Source organism: Rhinopithecus roxellana, chromosome 7 (assembly GCF_007565055.1).
Source record: "Rhinopithecus roxellana isolate Shanxi Qingling chromosome 7, ASM756505v1, whole genome shotgun sequence".
NCBI lineage: Eukaryota > Metazoa > Chordata > Mammalia > Primates > Cercopithecidae > Rhinopithecus > Rhinopithecus roxellana.
In genome coordinates, this window is record NC_044555.1 from 82,618,285 (window position 1) to 82,643,890 (window position 25,606).

The window sequence follows — 25,606 nt, forward strand, 5'->3', positions numbered from 1 at the left end:
TTCTAAAAACCACAAGTTTTATTTTAAAACTTTATTTCTGCAAAGCCAATCAAGAAGTGTTGGAAGGAAAAAGTGTAAAAGTTATTCTTGCATATTTGGGAACAGCAAGCACTTAGTTTGAGAAAATGAGGACTTAAAACAGTTGAATCAAAGGCAATACCCTGCTACTTGTATTTAAATCAAAGATGTTCTTTCTTAAGTAACATTCTTCTCTTCCCTAATAGCTACAATATGATACAGTACGCAACAGCTCACTTGAAAGTGCTAGAATCAGAGGATAAAGAAGCCATAAGCCAACCCACTTAACATTTCCTACTATACAATGCCTTTTTGGCGCTTGACAAATCAAGCATTCATGTAGCATTACATTCAACGGAAACATCTCTCGTACTTTGGGTTTAAGATCCTTGTCCCTCCAGTTCGGATGTCGTGACATCTGACTCTTCATCATTGTAAATATTTTCAGCCTGGAGATAACCAAATAAATTCACAGGTGTAAAAACTCCCTATGGTTTTTACAAGGTCATCTAAAAACAATTTAATCTATTTAGAACTTATCAGTTTCACTTTTACATTTCTTTCTAAAAGCTTCAATAAGGAAATGGCAGGCTAGCCAGTATTTTGAAAAATTCTTTGCCAGTGTGTAATTCCACATGTATACTTAGCCACCCATCCATGCACTAATTTCAATCACTGTTCATAAGAGATGTTTTCCAAAAGCACTTCAAGCATCGTTTAGAGGAAGTGGTAGCCCAGATGTTATGGAAGTCTCAGTTAACACCTTAGAAATGTCAGGTACTCAGTGCTCATCCTCAGAGAACTTAGTGTCATTTGAATGCCTTGACATCTCCTTCCCATATCCCTCATATCTACCACACAGAACAGACACTGGAGACAGAGCAGCGATGCCAAGACTCCAGTGCATGAAGAGCGCAACAACAATGAAAATCAGTGCAGATGCAGAGATTTCTCCTGACCTGATAGGTGCTACAAATAGCCAACAGTGGACGAAGCACCATATGGGACTAAAGATTATATTGTTGAAATGGAAAAAGCTCTTTTAAACTATTTCTGTAAATGTTTGGCATAATATGCACCTACATATTCGAAATAACTTTATTACATTATGTAACTAGTAAATCTCTCCTTTACAAGACAGTCATTCAAGAAAAACATTTTAACTCACCATTTGCCATATCTGCATGATGTTATCCTCAGACACTGAGCAAATGACCCAAGGCTCATTGGGGTTCCAGCTAAAATCTGAAATCTTAGCAGTGTGTCCTCCATGAATAAACTGTTACAAGAACAAAAAAAAACTTTGGTTTCATATACTCTCCTGTTAATCCTAATAAAGATTTTAAAAAGTCTTTAGAGCATCAGTATTTCAACTCGGGGTGGGTGCTGTCTGGTTTTGAAGAGAGGGTGGTACAGGCTCAGTAATCTATTTATACCTATTTTGCAAATTTCCAAACCTCCAGAAAAGATGACAGAATATAGTACAATGGATACCTGTATACCCTTTACCTAGATTCACCAAGTACTAACAGCATAACCGATGCTTTATCCACGTGTCTATACAATGAAATGGCTGAAGACTTCAGCCTGCATTCCTTAAGAATGACATTTTCCTACATAATCAAAATGCCATTTCCATACTGATTATGATGAACATTAATCCAGCATCATTTGCTCATATACAGTTAGGTGCAAATATCTAAGGTAGTCAATCCATTATATGCCATGTAACATACTCTTCTATTATACAGGGGGCCTGAGGAGTCTTCTGGTTCTTCCCCTCTGCACTTTACTAAGATAGGCATACTTCTTGCCCATCTTTCCAAGGTACACAAACAGCACCAGGGTGAAAGAAAATCCCTGGCTCCAAAAGCAAAAAGCATAGCTCCAGATAGTCCCTTATAAGTTATGCCTAAGGTGAGACAGCTTTGCTAAACAATTCTGAAGAAAGCAGTTGTTCCCTGAAAGACAACCTGGTGGGAAGGCACTATGCCTTATTTATCTTAGAATTAAGATTTAAAGGAAACAGTTCTTCACAAGGACAATATTAAATACATTGCTTGGAATTGGGACATCACACTTTCTGACAAAGTCTGATTTGACTCTAGTTTGGCAGAGGTCCCTGCCTGCCGACAACTATGTCTTATGCAATGTATCTATTTTACCGAATAATCTTATCAGGTTAAAAATATGAAGCGGGGCTAAAACTCAACGCCTGTAATCCCAGCCCTTTGGGAGGTCAAGGCAGGCGGATGGCTCAGGCTCAGGAGTTCAAGACCAGCCTAGGCAACATGACAAAACCCTGTCTACAAAAAATATGAAAATTAGCCAGGCGTGGTGGGGTGTGCCTGTAGTCCCAGCTACAAACTGGGAGGTGGAGGTTGAAACTGGGAGGTGGAGGTTGCAGTGAGCTAAGACTGCGCCACTGCACTCCAGCCTAGGTGACAGAACCAGACTTTGACTTAAAAAAAAAAAAAAAAAAAGAGGTAAACAGCTTTTTAAAGTACTCTTAAGGGGTACACAAGTGAGTATGTTGGCTGGGTGTGGTGGCTCATGCCTGTAATCCCACCACTTTGGGAGGCTGAGGCAGGCGGTCAAGAGACCGAGACCATCCTGGCCAAAATGGTGAAACTCCGTCTCTACTAAAAATACTAAAATTATCTGGACACGGTGGTGTGCACCTGTAGTCTCAGCTACTTGGGAGGCTGAGGCAGGAGAATCGCTTAGAACCCGGGAGTCGGAGGTTGCAGTGAGCTGAGATCATGCCACTGCACTCCAGCCTGGGCGACAGAGCAAGTAATCTTAAGGGGTACACAAGTGAATATATTCTAAGATCACTGGGGCTTAGAATACATACAGGAGTTATCAAAGCATACTGGTGGAATAGTTCACTACTTTCTTTTTGGGACAGGGTCTCACTCCCATTGCTCAGGCTGGAGTGCAGTGGTGTCATCATGGCTCACTGCAGCCTCAACTTCCCCAGGCTCAGGTTTCTCCTACCTCAGTCTCCCGAGTAGCTGGGACTATAGGTGCATGCCACCACGCCTGGCTAATTTTAATTTGTGGTTTTTTTTTTTTTTTTTTTTTTTTTTTTTTTTTGTAGAGACAGGGTTTTGCCATGTTTTCCCAGCCTGGTCTTGAACTTTTGGGCTCACGTGATCCACCCACCTTGGCCTCCCAAAGTGCTGTGATTCCAGGCAGGAGCCACCATGCCCAGGCCCAGTTTAATTCTCTCAAATGTCCCTTGATTTCAAGCTCTCTTGTGAAAAACAAAATCCTAGTGTATTTTCTCAAGCACCTTGGAATTGTTGCAGAGCCATAATATACAAAGTAATACGCTTTCCTTTCTCCCTAAAAAAATTGCTGGAGACCTTGAAAACACTGTCCTATGTGAAAGAATCAGTCCCAAAAGACAAAAGTCCCATTTACATGAAATATCTAGAAGAGCCCAATCTCATAGTGCCAGAAAGTCTCTTAGTAGTTGCCAAGGGCTGGAGGAAGAAGCGAATTCAGAGGTGATAGCCACAGTTTCTTTTGGAGGGTATGAACAATGTTCTAGAATTGATTTGTGGTGATGGTTGTATAAGTCTATGAATATACTAAAAACCACTGCCTTCAAGAAAAAGAAGGAAAATCCCCCAAAACCCAAGAACACCCCCTCCCCCTGAACTGTACACTTTAAAGAGGTGAACTGTGTAGTATGTAAATTATATCTCAGCAAAGCTGTCATCAAAACAAAAGGGACTGGGGCATTCTTACAAGGTGGGCTTAGTGAACATCTTCTGTGTGCAGGGCTTGCTCTCAAGGGCCTTCTTTACCTTTGAAAACTTGTGGACATTCAATATAATCCATAGGTTCAGAGAAAAAATAAATAAAACTCATGGACAAAGTACAAGTGTGCCAAAAATGAGTACTGGAATTAGAACTAAAATCATAAATGACAAGAGTGATGAGTGACTATCTGCCAAATGATAGGAGGAGACAAATGTTAGACTCAGAGCCAGGACAAGGAACCATTGCTAAATCTGGCAATGTTTCACAGACAAATGACGAAGTGAGCACTGAAGGACTCAGACGGGAAGAATGAGGATGGGCAGATACCACCATATAAGCTTTCAAAGGGCCAAGGAGATGCATGTGCTTCAGTCGGGCATGGGAGGGAGGTAGTGGGCTCTGCTACCATCAAGATCGAGAAAGCCCTCCTTTTCTGGGCAGGAAACTTAAAAAGCATTTAAAATTTTTTCTGTACTGTTAGGAAATGTTAAGTATTGCCAACTGAATAGCAGTTATACTCACTCCCCATCCCTAAACCATCACAAATACCAGAGTTGAAATCAGTGAGAAATCACTACACACTATTTTCCAGGACCTCAAACCATTCTCAGTGAAACATTCATAAAAACCTACTGGGCACCATTTACTATTTTTGATAAATGTCAAAGCCCAATTGCAATAACCTTCAGGACCTCCATTTTGAAACCATCTGCAAGAGCTAGAATTCGAAGTTCTGACTCATTCTCGAAATAAACGGATCAACGACAATCCAATCTGCATATGGCATTTCATCTTCTATAAGCCAATGCGTACCAGGAGTTCTGGAGGCCCATCTTCTGCATCTTCTGCTGACTGTTCTTCCCCAATTTTACTGTAAGAATAAAGAATATAATGCTTTCATCAGTGAAATTCTTGTAGCATGAACATCTGCTAAACCAGTATCAGCCCAGACAGTAATCTTAAAACACAAACACACTCACAAAAACAACTTATTTCTATACTACAATCAATTAAGTTTTTTTTCTTTTTCCTTAGAGACATGGCCTCTCTGTTTCCCAGGCTGCAGTGCAGTGGCTATTCATTCACAGGCACGATCACTGTGCACTAGAGCCTTGAACTCCTGGGCTCAAAAGCGATCCTCTCGCCTCGGCCTCACCACATCTGGCTACTGTTTATATTTCGTGTAAGGGTGGAATGTTTACTTTCTGGAAATAAGTTAGAGTTGTTCATAGCTGAAGCTGCAGAATGAGGAATTATTGTCAATAATAAACATTAACTCAAAATCCCTTCATTATTTTAACTGTTTATTGCCTTAGAATTAAAAGGTGAAATGTATAGTTAAAAAAATCTACACATGAATTGACGTGTAATCCCTATACTTCACTCAAAGCCTTTTGCATCCCAGGAGTAAAATATAATTACATATCAGTACTATAGATCTGTCTAAAGATATGGCAATAAAACGTTACGAAATGTGTAAGCCAAGGAAGTTATTAAGGTTTTTCTCTTAAAAACTTCAATTTGTAGAATTTGCCAGTGCTCAACAGTGAAATCACTCTTTATGTATCAGTATCAGCCCTATCCTTTTACCTAACCCAAATACTTTACTAGTAACAACTGCTAACAAACAAAACCCAGCCCTCCAAGTGAGACATTTTTTTCCTTCCCATAAAATTAACCAAACAATCTCAAACCTGTAGGATTGCTAGACAATTATATTTCTCTTCCACATGTCAGTACAGTTGCTAACACTCACCCATTTTAATCCCAAATTTTATCTAATTTTTAAATTTTTTGTAGAGACACGGTCTATGTTGCCCAGGCTGGTCTCGAACTCCTGGGTTCAAGCGATCCTCCTGCTTCAGCCTCACAAAGTACTGGGATTATAGACATGAGCCGCTATGCCTGGCCCCCTATCTAATGTAATTTTAATATTGAACAAGCTAAGAAATAATTGTAATAAGAAATTACACACAATGGTCACAAATTATTGGCACCTTAAGGGGCAATTCAGTTGCCAGGGCATCAGACTTCCAAACCTTGCTGTACGCTTCATACCTCTTTATAGTTTTGATTTACGTTTTTTTATTTTACTACTAAAATTGTTTTTAAATCAAATACAATGCCCCAAACTGTCTGCTTTAAAGGTTTTCTACATCTTCAAGTATTTATCATGGCAACAGCTTGCTCCATCAGAACCCTGAATATTGGCCGGGCGCGGTGGCTCAAGCCTGTAATCCCAGCACTTTGGGAGGCCGAGACGGGCGGATCACGAGGTCAGGAGATCGAGACCATCCTGGCTAACACGGTGAAACCCCGTCTCTACTAAAAATACAAAAAACTAGCTGGGCGAGGTGGCGGGCGCCTGTAGTCCCAGCTACTTGGGAGGCTGAGGCAGGAGAATGGCGTAAACCCGGGAGGCAGAGCTTGCAGTGAGCTGAGATCTGGACACTGCACTCCAGTCCGGGCGACAGAGCGAGACTCTGCCTCAAAAAAAAAAAAAAAAAAGAACCCTGAATATTAGTTATTTTAAGTTTTATATACAAGCATTTTATTCTCCAGTGTCTCTTCTACATACTGAGGATTACTGCCTCTGTAATTAAGGCAGCCTTGGTTTTAATATACAGGTTGAAGATCCCAAATCCAAAATGTTACAAAATCCAAAACTTTAAGCACCACACGACACTCAGAATTTGGACTTTCACACCGAGTGCAATGGCTCATGCCTGTAATCCCAGCACTTTGGGAGGCCAAGGCGGGAGAATCACTTGGGGTCAGGAGTTTGAGACCAGCCTGGCCAATATGGCAAAGCCTTTTTTTTTTTTTAAAGTAAAAAATACAAAACTGGGCATGGTGGCTGTGGCAGTGCCTGTAGACCCAGCTCCTCAGGAAGCTGAGGCACGAGAACCGCTTGAACCTGGGAGACAGAGGTTACAGTGAGCCAAGATTGTGCCACTGCACTCCAGCCTGCCTGATAGAGCACGATTCAGTCTCAAAAAAAAAAAAAAAAAAAAAAAAAAAGAAGAAGAAGAATTTGGACTTTCAGTTCAGATTTGAGATGCTCAACCAGTTAAGTATAATGCAAATATTCCAAAATCCTAAAAAAAATTCCAAAACCCCAAACACTTCTTATTCCAAGTATTTTGGATAAGGGATACTCAACCTGTACTAAATTCAGTCCACTTCAAAGCAATATATTTAATACAAGCAGAAAATAAGTTATTTTTTGGTAATTTAATGATTTAAACTTAAGATGACATCTTATGGAGAGGTATGTAACTGAGCAACTTTATTAAGTTGTAAAAGCTCAGATAAAAAAAGTAAAGGAGTCTAAAATTCTTAGAACAGCAAGCTGAAGTAAAGGAACTTTTAAAAATTGGGAGAAACTCTTTATACAATGAGGCCCCAGAGAACATAAGCTCTCTGACAGCTTGGGCTGTCCTTGTCCCCTTCACAAAGGTCTCCCCAGGAGTTACACAACCCACAACGGGAGTGCACATCTGCAGAATGAATCACTGAAAGCAAAGTAAATGGTACAAAAACTCAGAATAAACAGTCCTGCCTACACGTACTATGAGATCCAATGAGACATAAGACAGCTAACATCTCGATCTCTCTATATCAAGTGTTTTAAATAGTCATTTGAATGCAAAAACAGACAGACACATACACCTTCATGCCTGAATATTAAGAGACAAAACTCACACCAGAGAAATTTATTTTACAGTTCATTTGCTGCTTCACTTCTATTTTACAAAACAAAGACTCTTTAGGAAGATACTTAAAAGTTTCTTTAATATTAGGTTTCTTGAAGGGGGATTACCAAATTGCTTTTCTAGTTTATGAATTACTATGTAACTTGCCAGATGAGCATATTTATGCAGTATCTTGTCATAGGACTGTAAGTTACCTTAAATCCCACACATTCAGGCGGCGGTCAGTACCACTTGAAGCCAGAATAGTTTCATTATGTGGAGACCAGTGGACCTAGTAATAGATAATTTTGAAAATGTATTTAAAGAACCATCCGCTGCTAGGTTTGTGGCTGCTGTTTTAATCTGATATTTTCCCATCCTGCACTCTATGATCTTATCCTTGGCCTGATGTCCTCATTCTCTTGTCCCGGACTTTCAAGTGCTCTGAAAGGGCTCAGCTCCATCCTGTCCTCAGGAAGGCTGCACTCCCCAGCAGTGAGGAACTCAGCCTGGGATTTCAATAAATTTATTCAACCCCATAACCATCCCAGAAGCTTTTTAATTCTTCAATAAGGTGTACCTTACCCTATGAACATCTCCATGTAACACCATGGACAAGGCATTTTTTTCAATAGTGGACCCACCAGTCTGGTATAGCTTAACTGATGAATCCCTGGATTTCATTTCTTGACATACAGACACCAGAAAACTGTCACATACCTGGAAAATTTCATCTTTATGAGATTCGAAGGTATGGAGTTTTAATTTTAAGTTACGCAGATCCCATAAAGCTACGGTCTAAAGAAAAATAACAAGTGAAAATGATTTCTAAGCTTTACCTAAGAATTTTCAAATATCTGATTAAAGCACAAGAGAACTGGGTTTTATAAACACCAAATAATGCGAAACCTTATCCGCAGAGCCGGTGGCTAGAATAAATTCGCTGTAGGGATTGAATGAGAGGCAGTTGACTTCGGCAGTGTGCGCATCCACCAAGTGGCTGGGCTTGGAGGTGGTATTGGACCTGGTGTCCCATCTAAAACACAAAGGTAAAGTCACACAGCACCCAGGGAGGACACACTCACATTTGGCCCCACGTCACTGTCACTACACTCCACAACTAGCTCCACTATGTGAGCCCCTTCATGAGGAAACCAACCACACAGCTGGTGATTCAGACCTTGACCATTAAATGATACATTCAAAACCTACAGAGAACAAGCTAGTGCTGTTAGTCCTGTTTTTTAAATTAGATTCCTATTTTAATTACCAACTACTTCAAGCATACACAAAATACAGACTATGTAGAGAATAATGTTAACAATCTGATACCTACAACTGGTTTTGACAAATGCCCAGTATTTTGTCACATTTGCCTCAGGTTATTTGTTTATAAGATGATAGGTGAATGAAGTCCTGTGGCCATACCTTGATACATTTTCCTCCCTGACCTCCAACTGGCATCACTCTGGATTCCAATCTTGATATTTACCACCACACCAAGTATGTCCCTTCACATGTCCATACCTATTTTTCTTTTTTTCTAAATAATAAGTGATCCTCCCACTTCAGCCTCCTGAGTAGCTAGGACTACAGGTGCACACTATCATACCTAGCTAATTTTTTGTTTTTAAATTTTGTGTAGAGACGGAGTCTTACACTCCTGGTCTCAAGCAATCCTTCTGCCTCAGCTTCCCAAGGTGTTGAGATTACAGGAGTAAGCTACCTAAAGCTGCTTTTTTAAAGCCATAACTTAAAAAAAAAAAAAAAAAAAAACAACTACAGCCTGCAGCAATCACTGGTCATTCAGGTCACCCATTTAACAAGATCCCACTGAACTTTCCACCTTACATCATAAGTTTCTGATCATCAGCAACAGATCCAAACAATGACTCGTGCAGCAGGTGCCAGGCCACATCCTCTACAACAGCTGAGTGGCCAGTAAAGATAGCTTTAGCATCCACAATTTTGCCTTCTTTTGGTCCTGCGTTTATATCCCATAGACAGACAGTCTAAGAGAGAAGGAGAGAAAAAAAAAAAGAACAAGGGCTATAAGAGACTTCCCCCCCTCCCCCGCCAAGACAGTGTCTCAGTCTGTCACCCAGGCTGGAGCACAGTAGTGCGATCTCGGCTCACTGCAGCCTCCGTCTCCCAGGCTCAAGCGATTCTGCTGCCTCAGCCTCCTGAGTAGCTGGGATAACAGGTGCAGGCCACCACGCCTGGCTCATTTTTTTTGTATTTTCAGTAGAGACGGGGGTCTCACCATGTTGGCCAGGCTGGTCTTGAACTTCTCGCCTCAAGTGATCCACCTGCCTTGGCCTCCCGAAGTGCTGGGACTACAGGTGTGAACCACTGTGCCCGGCCAAGAGATTGAATTTAAATGCTAACATCTTATTTAAAATAATTTCATTACAAACAAAACTATTCAACTGTATAAAAGTTTGAGGTAAACACAAGAGAGAAAATATAAGCAAACAGAAGAGTATGTGGGTGCAGCCTCCACGTGAGGTGCAGAGGAAAAGGAAACTCCACTGTAATGAGGGGGAGGAGAGAATGAGTACGGTGGCAGGCAAGGACACTGATGCTGGAGTTTCTACCTACATACATTCAGACATTCAAGTACCCCAAATTCACTTAGACAACACAACAAATCACCAAGAGCCCGGCGCTCAGCATCTACTGAACACAAATGCACATTCTAAAAGTTTACACTGGGATGGGAAGACTGGGAATTAAAATCAAACTGTGCCTCTCACACAGCAAAAGCCTCATGGACAAGTCTTTCACTTCATGGCAGAAACCACCCTAGACATCAGGAGATGTGACAGGTAAATGACACTGGGCCAGAAACCTCTACTAGTCTACTCTGAGAGGTCAAGGCCTGGGGCCCACAGACAGATCCCCAACGATGCGCTCCTTGAAGCATCAGCAGAGTCCAAGGAGGGGCCATAGGGCCTTGCTTGGGCCTCAAAGGTCACAGCAGCCCACAAATAAGGAGGTCTCATGTGGGCCTTGACATCCTGTCACAGAAAGAATTAAGAGGAAAGTCTTAAGCTTTTAATGAAAAAATATTGCAAGGTATAGGGCAACGATTCTCATTCAATGGTTAATAAGAAATAATCCCATGAAGGTATATTAGCACTACAGTTCCACTGACACTGGTATGGGCTTCATATTTTGTTTTTTGTTTTTTAAAATTCAGAGCACGTGACCATGAAAGGGCTTCATCTCTTTTTATTAAATCACTTTCTTACATGAAAGAGTTTCTTTTCTTTTTTTTTTATTTGAGACAAACTCTCGCTCTCTTGCCCAGACTAGAATGCAATGGCACAATCTGGGCTCACTGCAACCTCCGCCTCCCGGGTTCAAGCAATTCTCCTGCCTCAGCCTCCCAAGTAGATGGGATTACAGGTGTGTGCCACCATGCCAATATTTTTGTATTTTCAGTAGACACGGAGTTTAACCACGTTGGCCAGGCTGGTCTCATACTCCTGACTTCAGGTGATCCACCCACCTCGGCCTCCCAAAGTGCTGGGATTCCAGGCATGAGCCACTGCGCCCAGCCACATGAAGGACTTTCTGTAACAAAGTTATTTCCCAGTAATGGCTATTTTCCCAGTAACAAAACTTTTTTTTACACAATACATATGCCCTCAAGTCTCTGTTGTTACTTCCACATGAAGACACTCAATGTACATAAACTGAAGAGAAAGGAACATGTGGTGCTGCTGCCATTCACACCGACTCAGAAGGATCTGACAAGATTAGCATGATGCTTGGCATGCGGGGAGTCCCTGGCAAATGTCAGCTATTATTACTACTACCAAATTCCCAGCCTGGTCTCGTCAAAAGGTACTAGTAATTGGGTTAATGAGTACAGTCCACTTTCCCTTCTTGGGAAATCATGTCATATACACTTTGAGGGAAGCATCCTTTCAGAAAGCCTGTAATCCCAGCTCTTTGGGAGGCCAAGAAGGGTGGATCACTTGAGCCCGGGAGTTCAAGACCAGTTTGAGCAATATGGCAAAACTCCATCTCTACAAAAAATACAAAAATTTGCTGGGGTGGTGGTGGGCGCCTGTAGTCCCAGCTACTTGAGAGGCTGAGGTAGATAGCCACTTGAGCTGGAGAGATGGAGGCTGCAATGAGCCAAGACTGAGTCACTGCGCTTTAGCCTGGGCGACAGAGCAAGACCCTGTCTAAAAAAGTGAAAAGACAACCAACAGAATGGGAGAAAATTTTTGAAAATCAGAGGGACTTATACCTAGAATACATAAGAAACTCTTATAACTTGACAATAAAAAGATAAAATATGGGCAAATAATTTGAATACCTATTTCTCCAAATGAGATATGCAAATGGCAAGTACAAGAAAAGATGCTCATCCTTAGTTATCAGGGAAATGCAAATTAAAACCACAATGAGCCAGGTGTAGTGACTCATGCCTGTAATGCCAGCACTTTGGGAGGCCAAGGCAGGAGGATTGTTTGAGCCCAGGAGTTCAAGACCAGCATGGCCAACATGGTGAAACCCTGCCTCTTACTAAAAGTACGAAAATTAGCTGGGCTTCATAGCGCATGCCTGTAATCTCAGCTACTTGGGAGGCTGAGGCAGAAGAATTGCTTGGACCCGGGAGGTGGAGGTTGCAGTGAACTGAGATCGTGCCACTATACTCCAGCCTGGGTGACAGAGACAGACTCCATCTCAAAACAAAAACAAAAACAAACAAAAAAAACCCAGGAGATACCACTTTATGCACACTAGGATAGCTATAATGAAAAAGACAAGCATTGGTGAGGATGTAGAGAAACTGGAACATTTGTACATTGCTTGTGGAAATGTAAAATGGACAGCCACTTTGGAAAATAGTTTCATAGTTCTTCAAAAAATTAAACAGAGATACCATATGATCCAGTAATTCCACTCCTAGGTATATATCCAAGAGAAATGAAAACATACATCCACACAAAAACTTGTAAACAAATGTTCATAACATAATTCAAAGTAGCCCAAAAGTAGAAAGAACTCAAATGGTTCATTGACTGACAAATAAGTGAACTGTGGTATATCCATACAGTGGAATATTGTTCATCCATAAAAAGGAATGGAATGTAAGTAATGTTACTTGAAAACATTATGCTAAGTGAAAGAAGCCAAACAGAAAAGGCTACATATATGATTTCATTTATATGAAATATCAAGAACAGATAACTCTATAGAGACAGAAAATAAATTAGTGCTTACCAGGAACTGGGGGAAGGCAGGGAATGAGTGGGGAGTCACTGCTGAATGGGTATGGAATTTCTCTTTCAGAGAGCGAAAACATTCTAGAATTAGTGGCGATAGTTGTGCACTTTTGTGAATATACTAAAACCCACTGAATTGTACACTTAAAAAATACTTTATATTAATCAAGTCCCACAAACATTCTAGAGTTTCCATTATAAGGGCCTGGAGGATCATCTTTTAAATAATGGGAGGCCTTTTGCCTATGCTCCCTCCATCCTAAGGCTACTTCAAAAGAGCTTTGTGGAATCCGAAGACTCATACAGGGCAGTATGAAAACTATGTCTCTAAGTCCTGGGGGAATGTTACCACAATAATCAGCAGTATTATCTTAGAAAACCTTTCATCTATACAGCACTCCTTCAGTACAGCTGTGACGCATCAGCTCTCACTATATGAACAAATTACAAAGAATACGTTTCTCGGCCGGGCGCGGTGGCTCAAGCCTGTAATCCCAGCACTTTGGGAGGCCGAGACGGGCGGATCACAAGGTCAGGAGATCGAGACCATCCTGGCTAACACGGTGAAACCCCGTCTCTACTAAAAATACAAAAACTAGCCGGGCGAGGTGGCGGGCGCCTGTAGTCCCAGCTATTCGGGAGGCTGAGGCAAGAGAATGGCGTAAACCCGGGAGGCGGAGCTTGCAGTGAGCTGAGATCTGGCCACTGCACTCCAGACCGGGCGACAGAGCGAGACTCTGCCTCAAAAAAAAAAAAAAAAAAAAAAAGAATACGTTTCTCACATGGTCATCAGATGCACTTAGGAGATGTCCACTCAAATTCGAATTCCAGGAGAGACCATAGCCTTCCTTCTGGTGACCTCTCAACCTGAGATCAGGATTACATTCTCCACTTGGGTCTAAGAAAAGATGAAAAAACATTAAGTTGTTCTCTGTTCATCAGAACTGGTGAGAATAAATTCTCATTCCTTCATTGAGTGAGCCATTACAGCAACTGCACATGAACAAGATCTGGTCTGACCCATAACCACTTTAAAAAGCTGTTCTCTTTGCTTTGTTCTTAATACCCAATGCAAATTGAGCCTCATGACCATTAAATGATTGGTTTCTTTGGAAAACCTAATATTATCCCCAACACAAAAATACTAAAAACTATAGCTATCCTACAAATTTGGGCAGTGGTAACCCTATCCCCCCAACTCCCCAGTTTTTCAGAAATATTTCTAACACAGCAGGTCTGGTTGCTCAGTCCTTGCATGCCTCTAGGGTAGCCTGCAACCATAAATGACCCTTAGCTAACCCCTGGGAATGTGACCCTCAGAAAGTTCTTCATGTCACTGACTGGTAAAGTTGTGTAAGCCCAGAGCAGTGGGGTATACCATAGGAACCTGTCAAGACTTGTAGGATTGTTTAGCAAGATTCACAATGTATTTGGCTTCACTATTGGGGTTCTCAATTTTGTTACCATGGCTCGTCATAGAACAGGATGTGCCCATGCCAACAGACCTTCACAAAAATCCCAGATTCTGAAACTCAAATGGGCTGCCCTGGGTAGAGACATTTGGCACATGTTCCTATGGTTTGCTGCTAGAGACAAAGTATGTCCCACATGACCGTGGATGGGAAGGACTCAGACGCCTGTAGCTAACCTCTCTGGACTTCCCCTGATGTCCTTCTTCCTACTTTTGCTCTGGATCCTTTGCTGTAATAAACTTTAGCTGTTAGTATAAGCTGCTTTTAGGTAGTTCTGGCAAATCCCTGAACTTGAGGATGGTTATGGGAACCCCCCCAAAGCAATTTTTAAACCTTTAAATATTATAAAGTATGCTACTTTGACTTAAAAACATTACCAGTTTGAATCAAGAAAACTGCTCAAGTAATGACCTGACTTTTATTATTACATACCTGGTTTAGCAGGGTGTTTTGTATAGTCAAAAACCAACACATCAGAAGATGGTGTTTTTGTAGCAATGATGTGAGGATTCTGCGGCATGTAACGAGCACGGTTTACTTCTCCTTCATGATTGATTTTAATTTCACATTCAATTTTTCCTGTTACAGAACCAAAGCCACCAAATTCTAATGTGAGGAGAAAGAAACACACACACACTCAGGATTAAAATTCACAAATTACTTAGTTCAATCAACCCAACAGATTTTGACCTGGCAGAATACAACACAAATTGACAAGCCAAAGACAGAGACATGCATAGAGAAAATCCAAATATGTGGGTTCATTTGCCACATCAATTTATTCTTAAAGCCCATTTGCACTGGAAAACATTGGTAGCTGCCTTATGCAACTTAATTCAGTTCCACCTTGGATCTAAAACTGTCCTCTTTCAGTTATGAAGATGATACAGTTATTCACTGAAATTTCAAATAACCACACAATAAGCAGACTAACAGTTTTTTAGTTCAAATACAACTCATTGGAAATGCTGCACTGATTTAGCATCTTATTTTAGGATTCATCAAAACAGGAAAGGTTTTAACCCTCAGGAGTATTAACACCCTTTGAGTCTAAAGTCAGAAGCATCCTCAAATCAGTGTGAAACCCATGCTAACCCCTACCTGTCCCTAAACACACATACGTTGGCTCTGCTAGCATCCTTGGTTTAACTGCTTGCAGTTAAACCTTGGTGCAGTGCCAAGGTTAACCTCTCCGCCCATCTGGTGTGTGAATAAGACTGTAGTATTAAATAATCATGAAAAAGGCCTTGTAAAGTAACAAAGCCATATAAAAAAGCACAGTAACTTCCAAGAAGTAGCAACATATTAGCAGAAAGAATACAAGTAGAGAACATCTAAGCAAATACAGCAAACAAGAACATTCTTTTTTGCGCTCATAGATAAAAAACTTGAATTAGTTGCTGAGGCTTAAAAAGATAGGAGAGTTCACACTACAATTGTGTTATTCTTCCTGACCTATATTGCCTTTTCTTTGCACATTCCATTTTAGCTCACCCTGTGTCTCAGGTCAGGGACAACTAACACAAATGCCTACTGGAGCCAGGCTGGTAAGAAGTAAAATAGACCAGGGCCTGGAGCAACCACCAAAAGGAGCAAACCATTTCTCAGTTCCAGGCAGCTCCTTCTATGTGGAATGCTTAATGAACATTGGCTTCCATGTCTTAATATTAGTATCTAGCTGTTCTCTCTGAAGCAAACATAGCTTTCAGCAGTGCGGCTGAAAAAACCGTATCTCATATCTCAGCCTGGGCGACAGAGCGAGACCCTGCCTCATAACAAACAAAAACAAAACAAAAACTCCCAATGTTTAAAGAAATAAAGCATACAGTTGTCGGGGAATGAACGATAAATTGTGGGAGGGGTAAACTGGGTGAATCACTTTGGAGAACAGTTTTCTATGAAGTTGACAATGAATACACCATACAACTCAGCAGTCTCACTACACTACAGAATGCAATATTTTTGAGACAGGATCTTGCTCTGTTGCTCAGGGTGGAGTGCAGTGGTGTGATCCTAGCTCACTACAGCTTCAAACTCCTGGACTCAAGAGATCCTCAGCCTCCCAAGTAGCTAGGACTATAGGCATGCGCCACCACACATGGCTAATTTTTAGTTTATTTTTTGACAGAGACAATGTCTCACTGTGTGCCCTGAGTGGTCTTCAACTCCTGGGCTCAAGCGCTCCTCCTGCCTTGGCCTCCCAAAGTGTTGGGACTATGGGTGTGAGCCACTGTGCCTGGCCAGTATTTTATTTTCAATAAGAAAAAAACCCTAAGGCATGTATTAGAAAATGCTAACAGCATTAAGCCATTTGGGACTGTGAAGAGAGAGTTAATACAGCAGTCTGGGTGCTTAGCCCTGGAGTCTCTGAGGAACACTAGGACCCCATTACTGACCCTTGGCAAACTCCTGGGAACATGCACCTCAGAATGTTCTTTCTGTCACTGATGAACTGATGATTTTGTGGTGTGCACCTGGAGCAATGGACCACGTTGTACCAGTTTGTCAGGTTTACTTTGCAAATATCAAGATTGATGATACATACCTTCTTTTATTACTGGGTCCTCAGTTTGTATTACTGGGGTCCTCAAGTTTCAGTCGCCGTAGCTGGTTGTCAGCAGGATGTGCCTATGTAACTAGTCCCCCAAGAAAACCTCAGACCCCAAGACCCAAACAGGCTTCCCTGAGCAGAGATATTTCACACATGTCCCTGCAGTTTGCTGCCAGAGAGAAAGCACATCCTGTGTGGCCTTGGACAAGACTTGTGCCAGACCTCCCTGAGCTTGCCGATGTACATCTTTTCCCTGCTGCTTTTGTTTTGTGTTCTTTACTGTAACAAACTTTAGCCACAAGTATAATTTGCTCTTGGGAGTCCTAGCGAAATCACCAAACTTGGGGTGGTCATGGGAATACCAAAAACAGGAGAGTATGTGTTTGACTAAATTAAAAAAAGAAAAAAGCCAACAGATTCCTAAATTAACCCTACCACTACTCCCACTCTCCTCAAACAAAAAAATACCCACTGCACACACCAACATATATTACTTCTACCAAAGTGGAATACCCTAATTACACATAGCAGTTATCCACTTAATTTATCTTGGATACCTTCCTATACCAGTGCGTACAGATTTTTCTCATTAAAAAAAATTTTTTTTTGAAATTTTGGTAGAAATGAAGTCTGTGTTTTACAGACTGGGCTTGAACTCCTGAGCTCAAGCAATCCTCCCACCTCGGCCTCCCCAAGTGCTGGGATTATAGGTGTGAGCCATGGCACCTGGCCTTTCTTTCTTCTTAATTGCTGAGAGTATTTCAAACATACCATGTGCTTAACCAACTTTCTATGAACCAACATCTGGGTTACAAGGTTGATCCTAATTTTTCAATTCTGCAATTACGGCTAAAATCCTTGCCCACATGTAGGTGAGTAGTTCTGTAGGATAAAGTCCTAGAAGTTAAATTACTGGGCCAAAAACTAATAGTATAGTTTTAATAGCATATGCTTTGAAAGAGGCATTTTCCCTTTGACATCAATATTGGAATATATGATATACCTACCACCCTTGTCACTGTCACAATGGGAAGCATCAAACTGTGCATCATCATTGGGAATATGTACTCGAGCAACCACCAGATGATTCTGTTCATCAGACGTATGAGTCCCCAGCACTAGCCAATGAAGGGCATAATCTTTTCCTTCCGGTCTGTTTAAGAAAGAAAATAAGTCACACTAATCTGACAACAAATCTCCAGTTGCTAACAAATTCAGTCTAGTTCCCTCAAAATACATTCACATTTCTTTAGCAAATATATACTTAGCATCAACTGTGTATCTTCTCCCCCTCTGGTTACCAACTTTACAATCCCCACATATGCAAATGTAAGAAAATATTCTAGCTACAATATGCAGAGGGCTTGCTTCTTTCTCAAAGACCCATCCTCCTGTGCCTCAATTATCAATGTGAACACTACCTTTTATAGAGCAGCACTCTGGGGAAGGCAGGCCCAACTCAGTATAACACAGACAAACATCTACACAGAAATCCACCAACAATCCCCACACTCATAAATCACAATTTCCCACCTAAAGAAATCTTCTTCCCACCTAAAAATATCTTACACACTAGATGTTTCCTATTTCCCAATAAGAAATTCTACAAGGTAGTATGGACAGAAAGTGTTGAATCAAAAAAACTTAGCTTAAATCCTGGATCAAACTAAAATGCAATTGCTTAAAACACAACCTCCCTGGGGCCTCAGTTTCTTCACTGAATAAAACAGGCTATAAGTGCAAATGGCATGATGTGAAACTCCTTAACGTTTATGATACCTAAGTTTATGAAACGAACATTCTCAATTTTACTGAGGCATCTTTGTTACCTTGTTCTGTGGAAACTCACCTTGAGGCTGAAGAACTTGCCCAAACCTCTTGGCACCTTGGTCCAAGCAGTGATTTTTACATCAGTATCTATCAAAAAGGCTTCCCCATTTGTATTATCAAGAACACAATTTTCAACTGTGCTCCATGGTCCCACTTCAATGAAGAGGACTGAGAAATAGGGCTCTAGGCCCCAACACAAGACAAGTTAGGCCATTTATCTGTTTCTAAATTTCAGCTGCATGAAGGACTCAATGTTTTTTTTTTTGTTTTTTGTTTTTTTTTCCTAGAAAGATTGAAGGTTACTTCTAGGCAAGTAATTTAGTAATAACTTAAGAAGCTACAAGGCCGGGCGCGGTGGCTCACACCTGTAATCCAGCACTTTGGGAGGCTGAAGCGGGCGGATCACGAGGTCAGGAGACTGAAACCATCCTGGCTAATACAGTGAAACCCCGTTTCTACTAAAATACAAAAAATCAGCCAGGTGTGGTGGTGGGCAGCTGTAGTCCCAGCTACTTGGGAGGCTGAGGCGGGAGAATGGAGTGAACCTGGGAGGCGGAGCTTGCAGTGAGCCGAGATCGTTCCACTGCACTCCAGCCTAGGCAACAGAGCGAGACTCCATCTCAAAAAAAAAAAGAAAAAAAAAAAAAAAGAAAATACAAGATGCAATTTTACCAAGATTTGGCTTACAGTAAAAAAGTGCGTGCACAGACACACGCACACACACACACTCCCCCAAGAACAGGGTAAGGCGGCCATGACTAAGCAATAGCAACGTGTTTGAAAAAAAGACATCTGGGCGCGGTGGCTCATGCTTGTAATCCCAGTACTTTGGGAGGCCAAGGCAGGCGGATCACCTGAGGTTGGGAGTTCGAGACCAGCCTGTTCAACATGGAGAAACCCCGTCCCTACTAAAAATACAAAATTAGCCGGGCATGGTGGCACATGCCTGTAATCCCAGCTACTCAGGAGGCTGAGGCAGGAAGATCACTTGAACATGGGAGGCGGAGGTTGCGATGAGCCAAGATCACACCATTGCACTCCGGCCTGAGCAACAAGAGTGAAACTCCGTCTCAAAAAAAAAAAAAAAAAAAAAGAAAGAAAGAAAGAAAAGGAAGAAGACATGGGTCTTGATTGATACATGCACAGTGGGCCAAGAATATGATGTGGCTATCAAAAAAGTAATTAATTCCGTCTTAGGTGGTCTTTATATGCGTGTAGGGGGCAATGCACATGAGCCCATGTGCCCCCACCCCCACTTTTTTTTTTTTTTTAAGAGACAAGGTCTCACTATGTTGCCCAGGCTGGTCTCCAACTCTTGGGCTCGAATTGATCCTCCTGCATCAACCTCTTCAGTAGTGGGACTACAGATGTGTGCCACCACATCTGGCTTGCCCACTTATTTTTAACCAGTAAAACCACTAAAATTAGGCTCCAAGCAACATACTTTATGAGGACTTGGACAGAAATCAAACCTTTACAGGGAATAGTGGCTTAAAATGAAAGGGTAAGCCAGGTACAGTGCTGTGCACGCACCCACAGTACCAGCTACTAGGGAGGACTGCTTAAGCCTAGGAGTTCATGTCCAGTCTGGGCAACATAGCAAGATCCTGTCTTAAAAAAAAAAAAAAACCCAGTCTCGGCAACATAGCAAGACCCCGTCAAAAAAAAAAAAAAGAAAGAAGAAATATTTGGCCATATGCGGTGGCTCATGCCTCTAATCCCAGCACTTAGAGAGGCCAAGGAAGGCAGATCGCTTGAGCCCAGGAGTTCGAGACCAGCCTGGGCAACATGGCAAAATCCCATCTCCACCAAAAAAAAAAAAAAAAAAAGTAAATATTTAAAAAGAGAAATAAGAATGCTTGAGAGAAAGAAGGCACCACAAAGCAATGGCGGGACTGATATCAAAGGAAAAAAGTGACTTCTTTTTTGTGGAGTTAAGCAAGAAAACTGAGACCAACAGGTAAAAAATTACAGGTAGACAGGTCAGTTTATCATAGGTCCTTTCTAATGAACACTGTCCCAAGATGGACTGGAGGAGCTTAAAAATCCCTCTGGACTCAAATTTAATTATTCCAGTTTTCCCCAATTTGATCATCATATGAGAACTTTTCTTTTTACTAGAAATCCTTTCACCTCCATCACTAAAACACAGCCTGTTTTCCTAAACTAATCAATATGACACTATTTTCCTCCAATACTGGATGTACTTAAAGGCTGCAGAAACACTAATGGTTAAGAAAGCCTATTCATTTTCAGTGCAGAATCCTCTGACCCCAGTAACTACCACTAGGAAATTTAGCCAAGCATCACATAAATATGGCCTATTACAAGATTATTCTCAGCAGTATTGTTTATAGCAGCAAAAAGACTGAAAATAACTAAACATCCATCAGTAAGGAACTGCTATCATATATTACACAGTGTATCCATAAACAAAATTCTATGGCACCCTTGTAAAGAACAAGCATATCCAAGCATGCTGACACGAAAATCTCCAATATATACTCTTACTGACAAACTCAAGTGAAGAATGTGCTACCATAAAAAATGATGAAGATACAGGTATGCACTTCTACACACTGGCAAGGATGGGTTAGGAAATTGAAAACAATGACTGGGGAAAGGAAGTAGGACAGTAAGGGATGTGGAAAGGGGATTTATTCTTCACTCTACATCCTTTTGTACTTCCTGAATTTGAAAAACTACAGCTTTTTAGGTAAACAATAACTTAGTCTCAATATATTTAAAACATTATTCAACAAGAGATATGAAATAACTACCTAATTAAAAAAAAAAACCAATTTCTTAGAGATACCTAAATAAAACCTTTTAAAAGCCAAATCAACAATTGTAATCCCAGCATTCTGGGAGGCTGAGGTGGGTAGATCACGAGGTCAGGAGTTTGAGACCAGCCTGACCAACATTGGGAAAAACCCTTTCTTTACTAAAAATACAAAAATTAGCTGGGTGTGGTGGTACACACCTGTAATCCCAGCTACTCAGGAGGTTGAGGCAGGAGAAACGCTTGAACCTGGGAGGTGGAGGGTGCAGTCAGCCAAGATGGTGCCACTGCACTCCAGCCTGGGAGACAGAGTCTTGCTCTGTCTCCAAAAAAAAAAAAACAAGCCAAATCAATTATTTGGACAGTTACCTAACTCAACTGAAGGACAATAGCTCAGGAAGTCCAAGTAATCGTTATGAAGCATGTTTTAAGTCGGCAAAAGAAAGGCTTATAAGGTGGAGCAGGGTCTTGTTCCTCAGAGTCAGACACTGAGGAACAGTCAACATTTTTACTGTTCTGTATGGTGATAAAACACAGTCCCTTTATACCCCAAACTGAACCCTGCAAAGCACCACACAGCAATCCTCAACATCCAAGAACGCAGGCTGCTTGGCATTTTCTTACATTCCCTAAGGCGCTGCACGTCCCACAACTCAATCCCACAACAGCTTTGTATACAAAGAACACCATGATACATATCAAATAATTTAATTAAAGCATTTTCTGTTGCATTCCTAAGTATTATATATTATAGGTAACATTAAAAAAAAAAAAACTTCAGCAAGTAGCTTTCATTGAAATCCAAATGAAGAAACACAGAGCTATTTCAATCCTGACAAATTATTTCTGAACAGGAAGGGGTGGGAGAATCAGCATCAGTCACCACTTACTGTGTACTTATGCTGCACCAGGCACTTTAACATGCATGATCTCATTTAATTCCCTCAAATGTAGGTAGTCAGTACGACCAACATCTCCATTTACAGCCCAGACAACACGGCCCCAGTTCACGAAGCTAAGAAGAAGCAGGGGCATGATTCTAACCCAGGTCTCTAAGTTTAAAGTCCCTGCTGTTTTCTACTATGTTACAGTGGGTCAAAAAGATCCCCCAAAAGGTAAATTTAGTTAATACATTTTAAATCTGCTTAACAGACCAAAGAGGCAAATGCACACGATGCTCAAACCAGAACTTGAATACCCCTGAGTATACGATGCTTAATCTAGTTTTCAATCTGTTCAAAGGTGACTGTAAACGTCAATGCTTCCAAGTGTCCATCACTTAGTTCTTCTCTACTCTTCCCACATCTGTACATTTACATTTAGATTTTTGGGAAGCCCAGTGGAAATTCCTATCTGTATGGAAATCAATGTTTGCATATGGAGAACCTAGTCATTGTAAGAGCAGTTTTATATACAATGAGATTATTGTAATTATTATTTTTATTTTTAAGAGATGGAGTCTCGCTCTCGCTCTCACCCAGGCTGGAGTGCAGTAGAGCGATCTTGGCTCACTGCAACCTCCGCCTCCCAGGTTCAAGCAATTCTTCTGCCCCAGCCTCCCTGTAGCCTGTAGCTGGGACTACAGGCACACGCTGCCACGCCTGGCTAATGTTTTTTTTTTTTGTATTTTAGTAGAGACGGGGTTTCACCGTGTTGCCTGGGCTGGTTTCGAACTCCTGAGCTCAGGCAATCCACCTGCCTCGGCCTCCCAAAGTGCTAGGATTACAAGCGTGAGCCATCGCGCCCAGCCAAAATTAGCTTATTATTTTTATAACTTGTTGCAAAATCCTCTTTTTAGGTTAGAGTTTCATTTAATCCTCTTTAAATTATATGCCCACAACACCCAAATTTAAGATGCTTTTTTGTTGTTTCTTTGGAAGACAGGGTCTCACTCTGTTGGCTAAGCTGGAATGCAGTGGCGCAATCATGGCTCACTGCAGCCTTGAACTCCTGCGCTCAAGCTTACCTTCCAAAGCGCTAGGATTACAGGAGTATAAGCCACTGTGCCTGGCCCCATATTTAATACACTTTAAAAGTACATGGTCAAGTTCCTACTAGAAAAGATTCAAGTGAATGAGCAAGGCAGACTAACACAGGGACCAGCTGTGTGATCTTGGGATGGCACTTAAACGCTCACTCCCAGTTCCCCTATCAGTAAAACAAGGATAATGAAAATTACCTACAGCATAGTACTACTATGAGGATTACAACAACAAGACGTAGATTCTTCAGATGTGCCAGGCCCTGTTCTGACTGCTCAATAAATGCCAGCAATTATTATCAGAGAAACCGTAGATCTAACAGAAAAGAATACTCTTATGAAGACTAACGACAATCTCAAAGTGTATTCCATAAGACGATAACATCTTTTTTTTGGTCAATTGTTAACAAGGTCTTTTTGCCTTTACCAATTAAAATGTATTTATCTTGGGTGACTGTTACGTGTGTTCACTTTGCAAAAATTTATGAAGCCATACAACACTTACGATGTGTGAACTTTTCTGTAAATATTCTTCTTTTTCAATAAAGTTTTAAAGAAACGCATTAGTTTGGGCCCAGAGAGATGCTGCTCTACATTCGAGCCCAGCAAATGTCAAATATATTCAGTGTTTCCTCCAAATACCATTAATCTCACAACAGATTCTTTCTCCCCTTATACCACCACACTATACGCCAGAAATCATCCCATAAATCACGTTAAGTTTTGAAAATAAAAACCACCTGCCACCCCAAGCAAGGGCTGATTACATACTTATGTTCTAGGTATAAAACGCCAAAACTAGGAAATTCAGAACGACAGTTAAATTTAAGCAAAAAAAAAGTTGCCAGAAACCCTTACTTAGTCACTTCAGGAAGCCACTGAACGGTAAGACTGGGCCACTGAAGAGCATGGGTCATAACCAGGTCATACAGAAACGGTGTATTCTTCTTCCAGATTTTATATTCTTCATTGATGACACGCTCCTCCACAGTATCTTCAAACACTGAAATTTGGAGAAAGCCCACACAATTAAGTGGCTGAGATGGATCGAAGTCAGAAATTGGAGGTCACCTCAAGATGGCCACACCTCATGTACTCTTTCCTTTTACCTCTAATTTGGACACGGAGAACTAACTGCTCTTCCAGAAGGTGGAGAAAATACTACCAACCAGGAAGCCTGTTTTTTCCGTTGAGATCAATACCCCCTGCGTATACCGTGTTGGGTAGTCAATTACACGGACATGGAAATTGTTTACCCTGTTACAGCTGTTCGCACCTGTTCTAAGATGACGACCTGTACGTACAAGGGCTGGGCGACCCTCTCGGGAAGACAAATGCACGTGTACCAGAAGCCCACAGGCCTGGTCCCTCCGATCCCCATCAAGGGAGGCCCCAGGTCCCACGACACCCGCCTCGGCAGCCATAGGCCTGAGGGCTCCAGCAACCCCCGGACAAGGGCCGCGACCCCGAGGCGGTCAACGCGCGCGCGTAGAAGGAGCCACGGCGCTCGCTTCCCGGCGGCGGCGGCCGCCTCCGCCCCAGGGCCGAGGGCGCCGGAGGGAGCGCAGCCGCTGGAGGAGGGAAGAGAAGAGGGGGGCCCAGCCCTCGGCCCCGCGCCCGGCTCCGGAAGTGCTCGGAGCCCTCGGCACGGCGGTCCCGTCCCGCGCAGGCCCCTCGAGGCGCGCGCCCAGCCTCGCGCCCGGCCCCGCCCCCTGCTCCTCACGCCAATTCGCGCCTTTCGCCGGCGCGTGCCGCGGCCTCGCGCGCCCGCCGCCCCCCGCGGCCCCGGCGCGCGCCGCCCCGCAGGGCCTCTTACTCTCTTTACTCGCCATCTTGCGTCGGGTCGTTCGCCCCTCGCCGCCGCCTCGGACTCCCCTCGTTAGCCAAGAGCAGCCCGACCACTGGCGCTCCTGCCTTTCCCAAACGCGTCACACACTCCCCCCGGTCGAAAGCCCGGGCCCAGTTTTGCTGCCTGGGTGCTCCCCAGACGCCGCGTCCTTGTTTCCTGCCTCCTCCCCGCTCGCGGGTACCGAGGTCTGAGGCGCTCTTCTCTCTCTCTCCAAACTTGGAACGAGACTTTTCAACCCGCGCCTCCCAGCCCGCCCAGGCAGCTAAGCGCAGGCGCATCCGCCCTGGGAAAAGTGAGAGGCGGCGGAGAGGCGGGTCTGGGAGCCAACGGCTCCAGCGCCGCGACCAATGACGCGCGGCGGGCGGGTTTCACGCGGCGTTCGGAGGCGGGCTTCTGGGGATGGGCGGA

General features: G+C 42.4%; 1 protein-coding gene across 2 annotated transcripts; it reads right to left on the reverse strand.

The window, feature by feature from the left end:
• Nucleotides 1–16: 16 nt before the first annotated feature.
• On the reverse strand, nt 17–25,577 carry RBBP7 (RB binding protein 7, chromatin remodeling factor). 2 transcript variants are annotated; one of them, XM_030933576.1, is made up of 12 exons: nt 25,166–25,577; nt 24,208–24,352; nt 17,764–17,909; nt 14,638–14,811; nt 13,516–13,631; nt 9,339–9,499; nt 8,397–8,523; nt 8,208–8,285; nt 7,703–7,779; nt 4,606–4,663; nt 1,187–1,297; nt 17–467 (listed from the first exon to the last, which is right to left on the reverse strand). In XM_030933576.1, the coding sequence occupies exons 1-12, from the start codon at nt 25,179–25,181 to the stop codon at nt 399–401; spliced, it is 1,278 nt and encodes a 425-aa protein (XP_030789436.1). In that variant the 5' UTR covers nt 25,182–25,577; the 3' UTR covers nt 17–398. The 2 variants fall into 2 exon arrangements, with proteins under 2 accessions (XP_030789436.1, XP_010367558.1); XM_010369256.2 differs by lacking the exon at nt 25,166–25,577 and adding an exon at nt 24,626–25,014.
• Nucleotides 25,578–25,606: the final 29 nt, after the last annotated feature.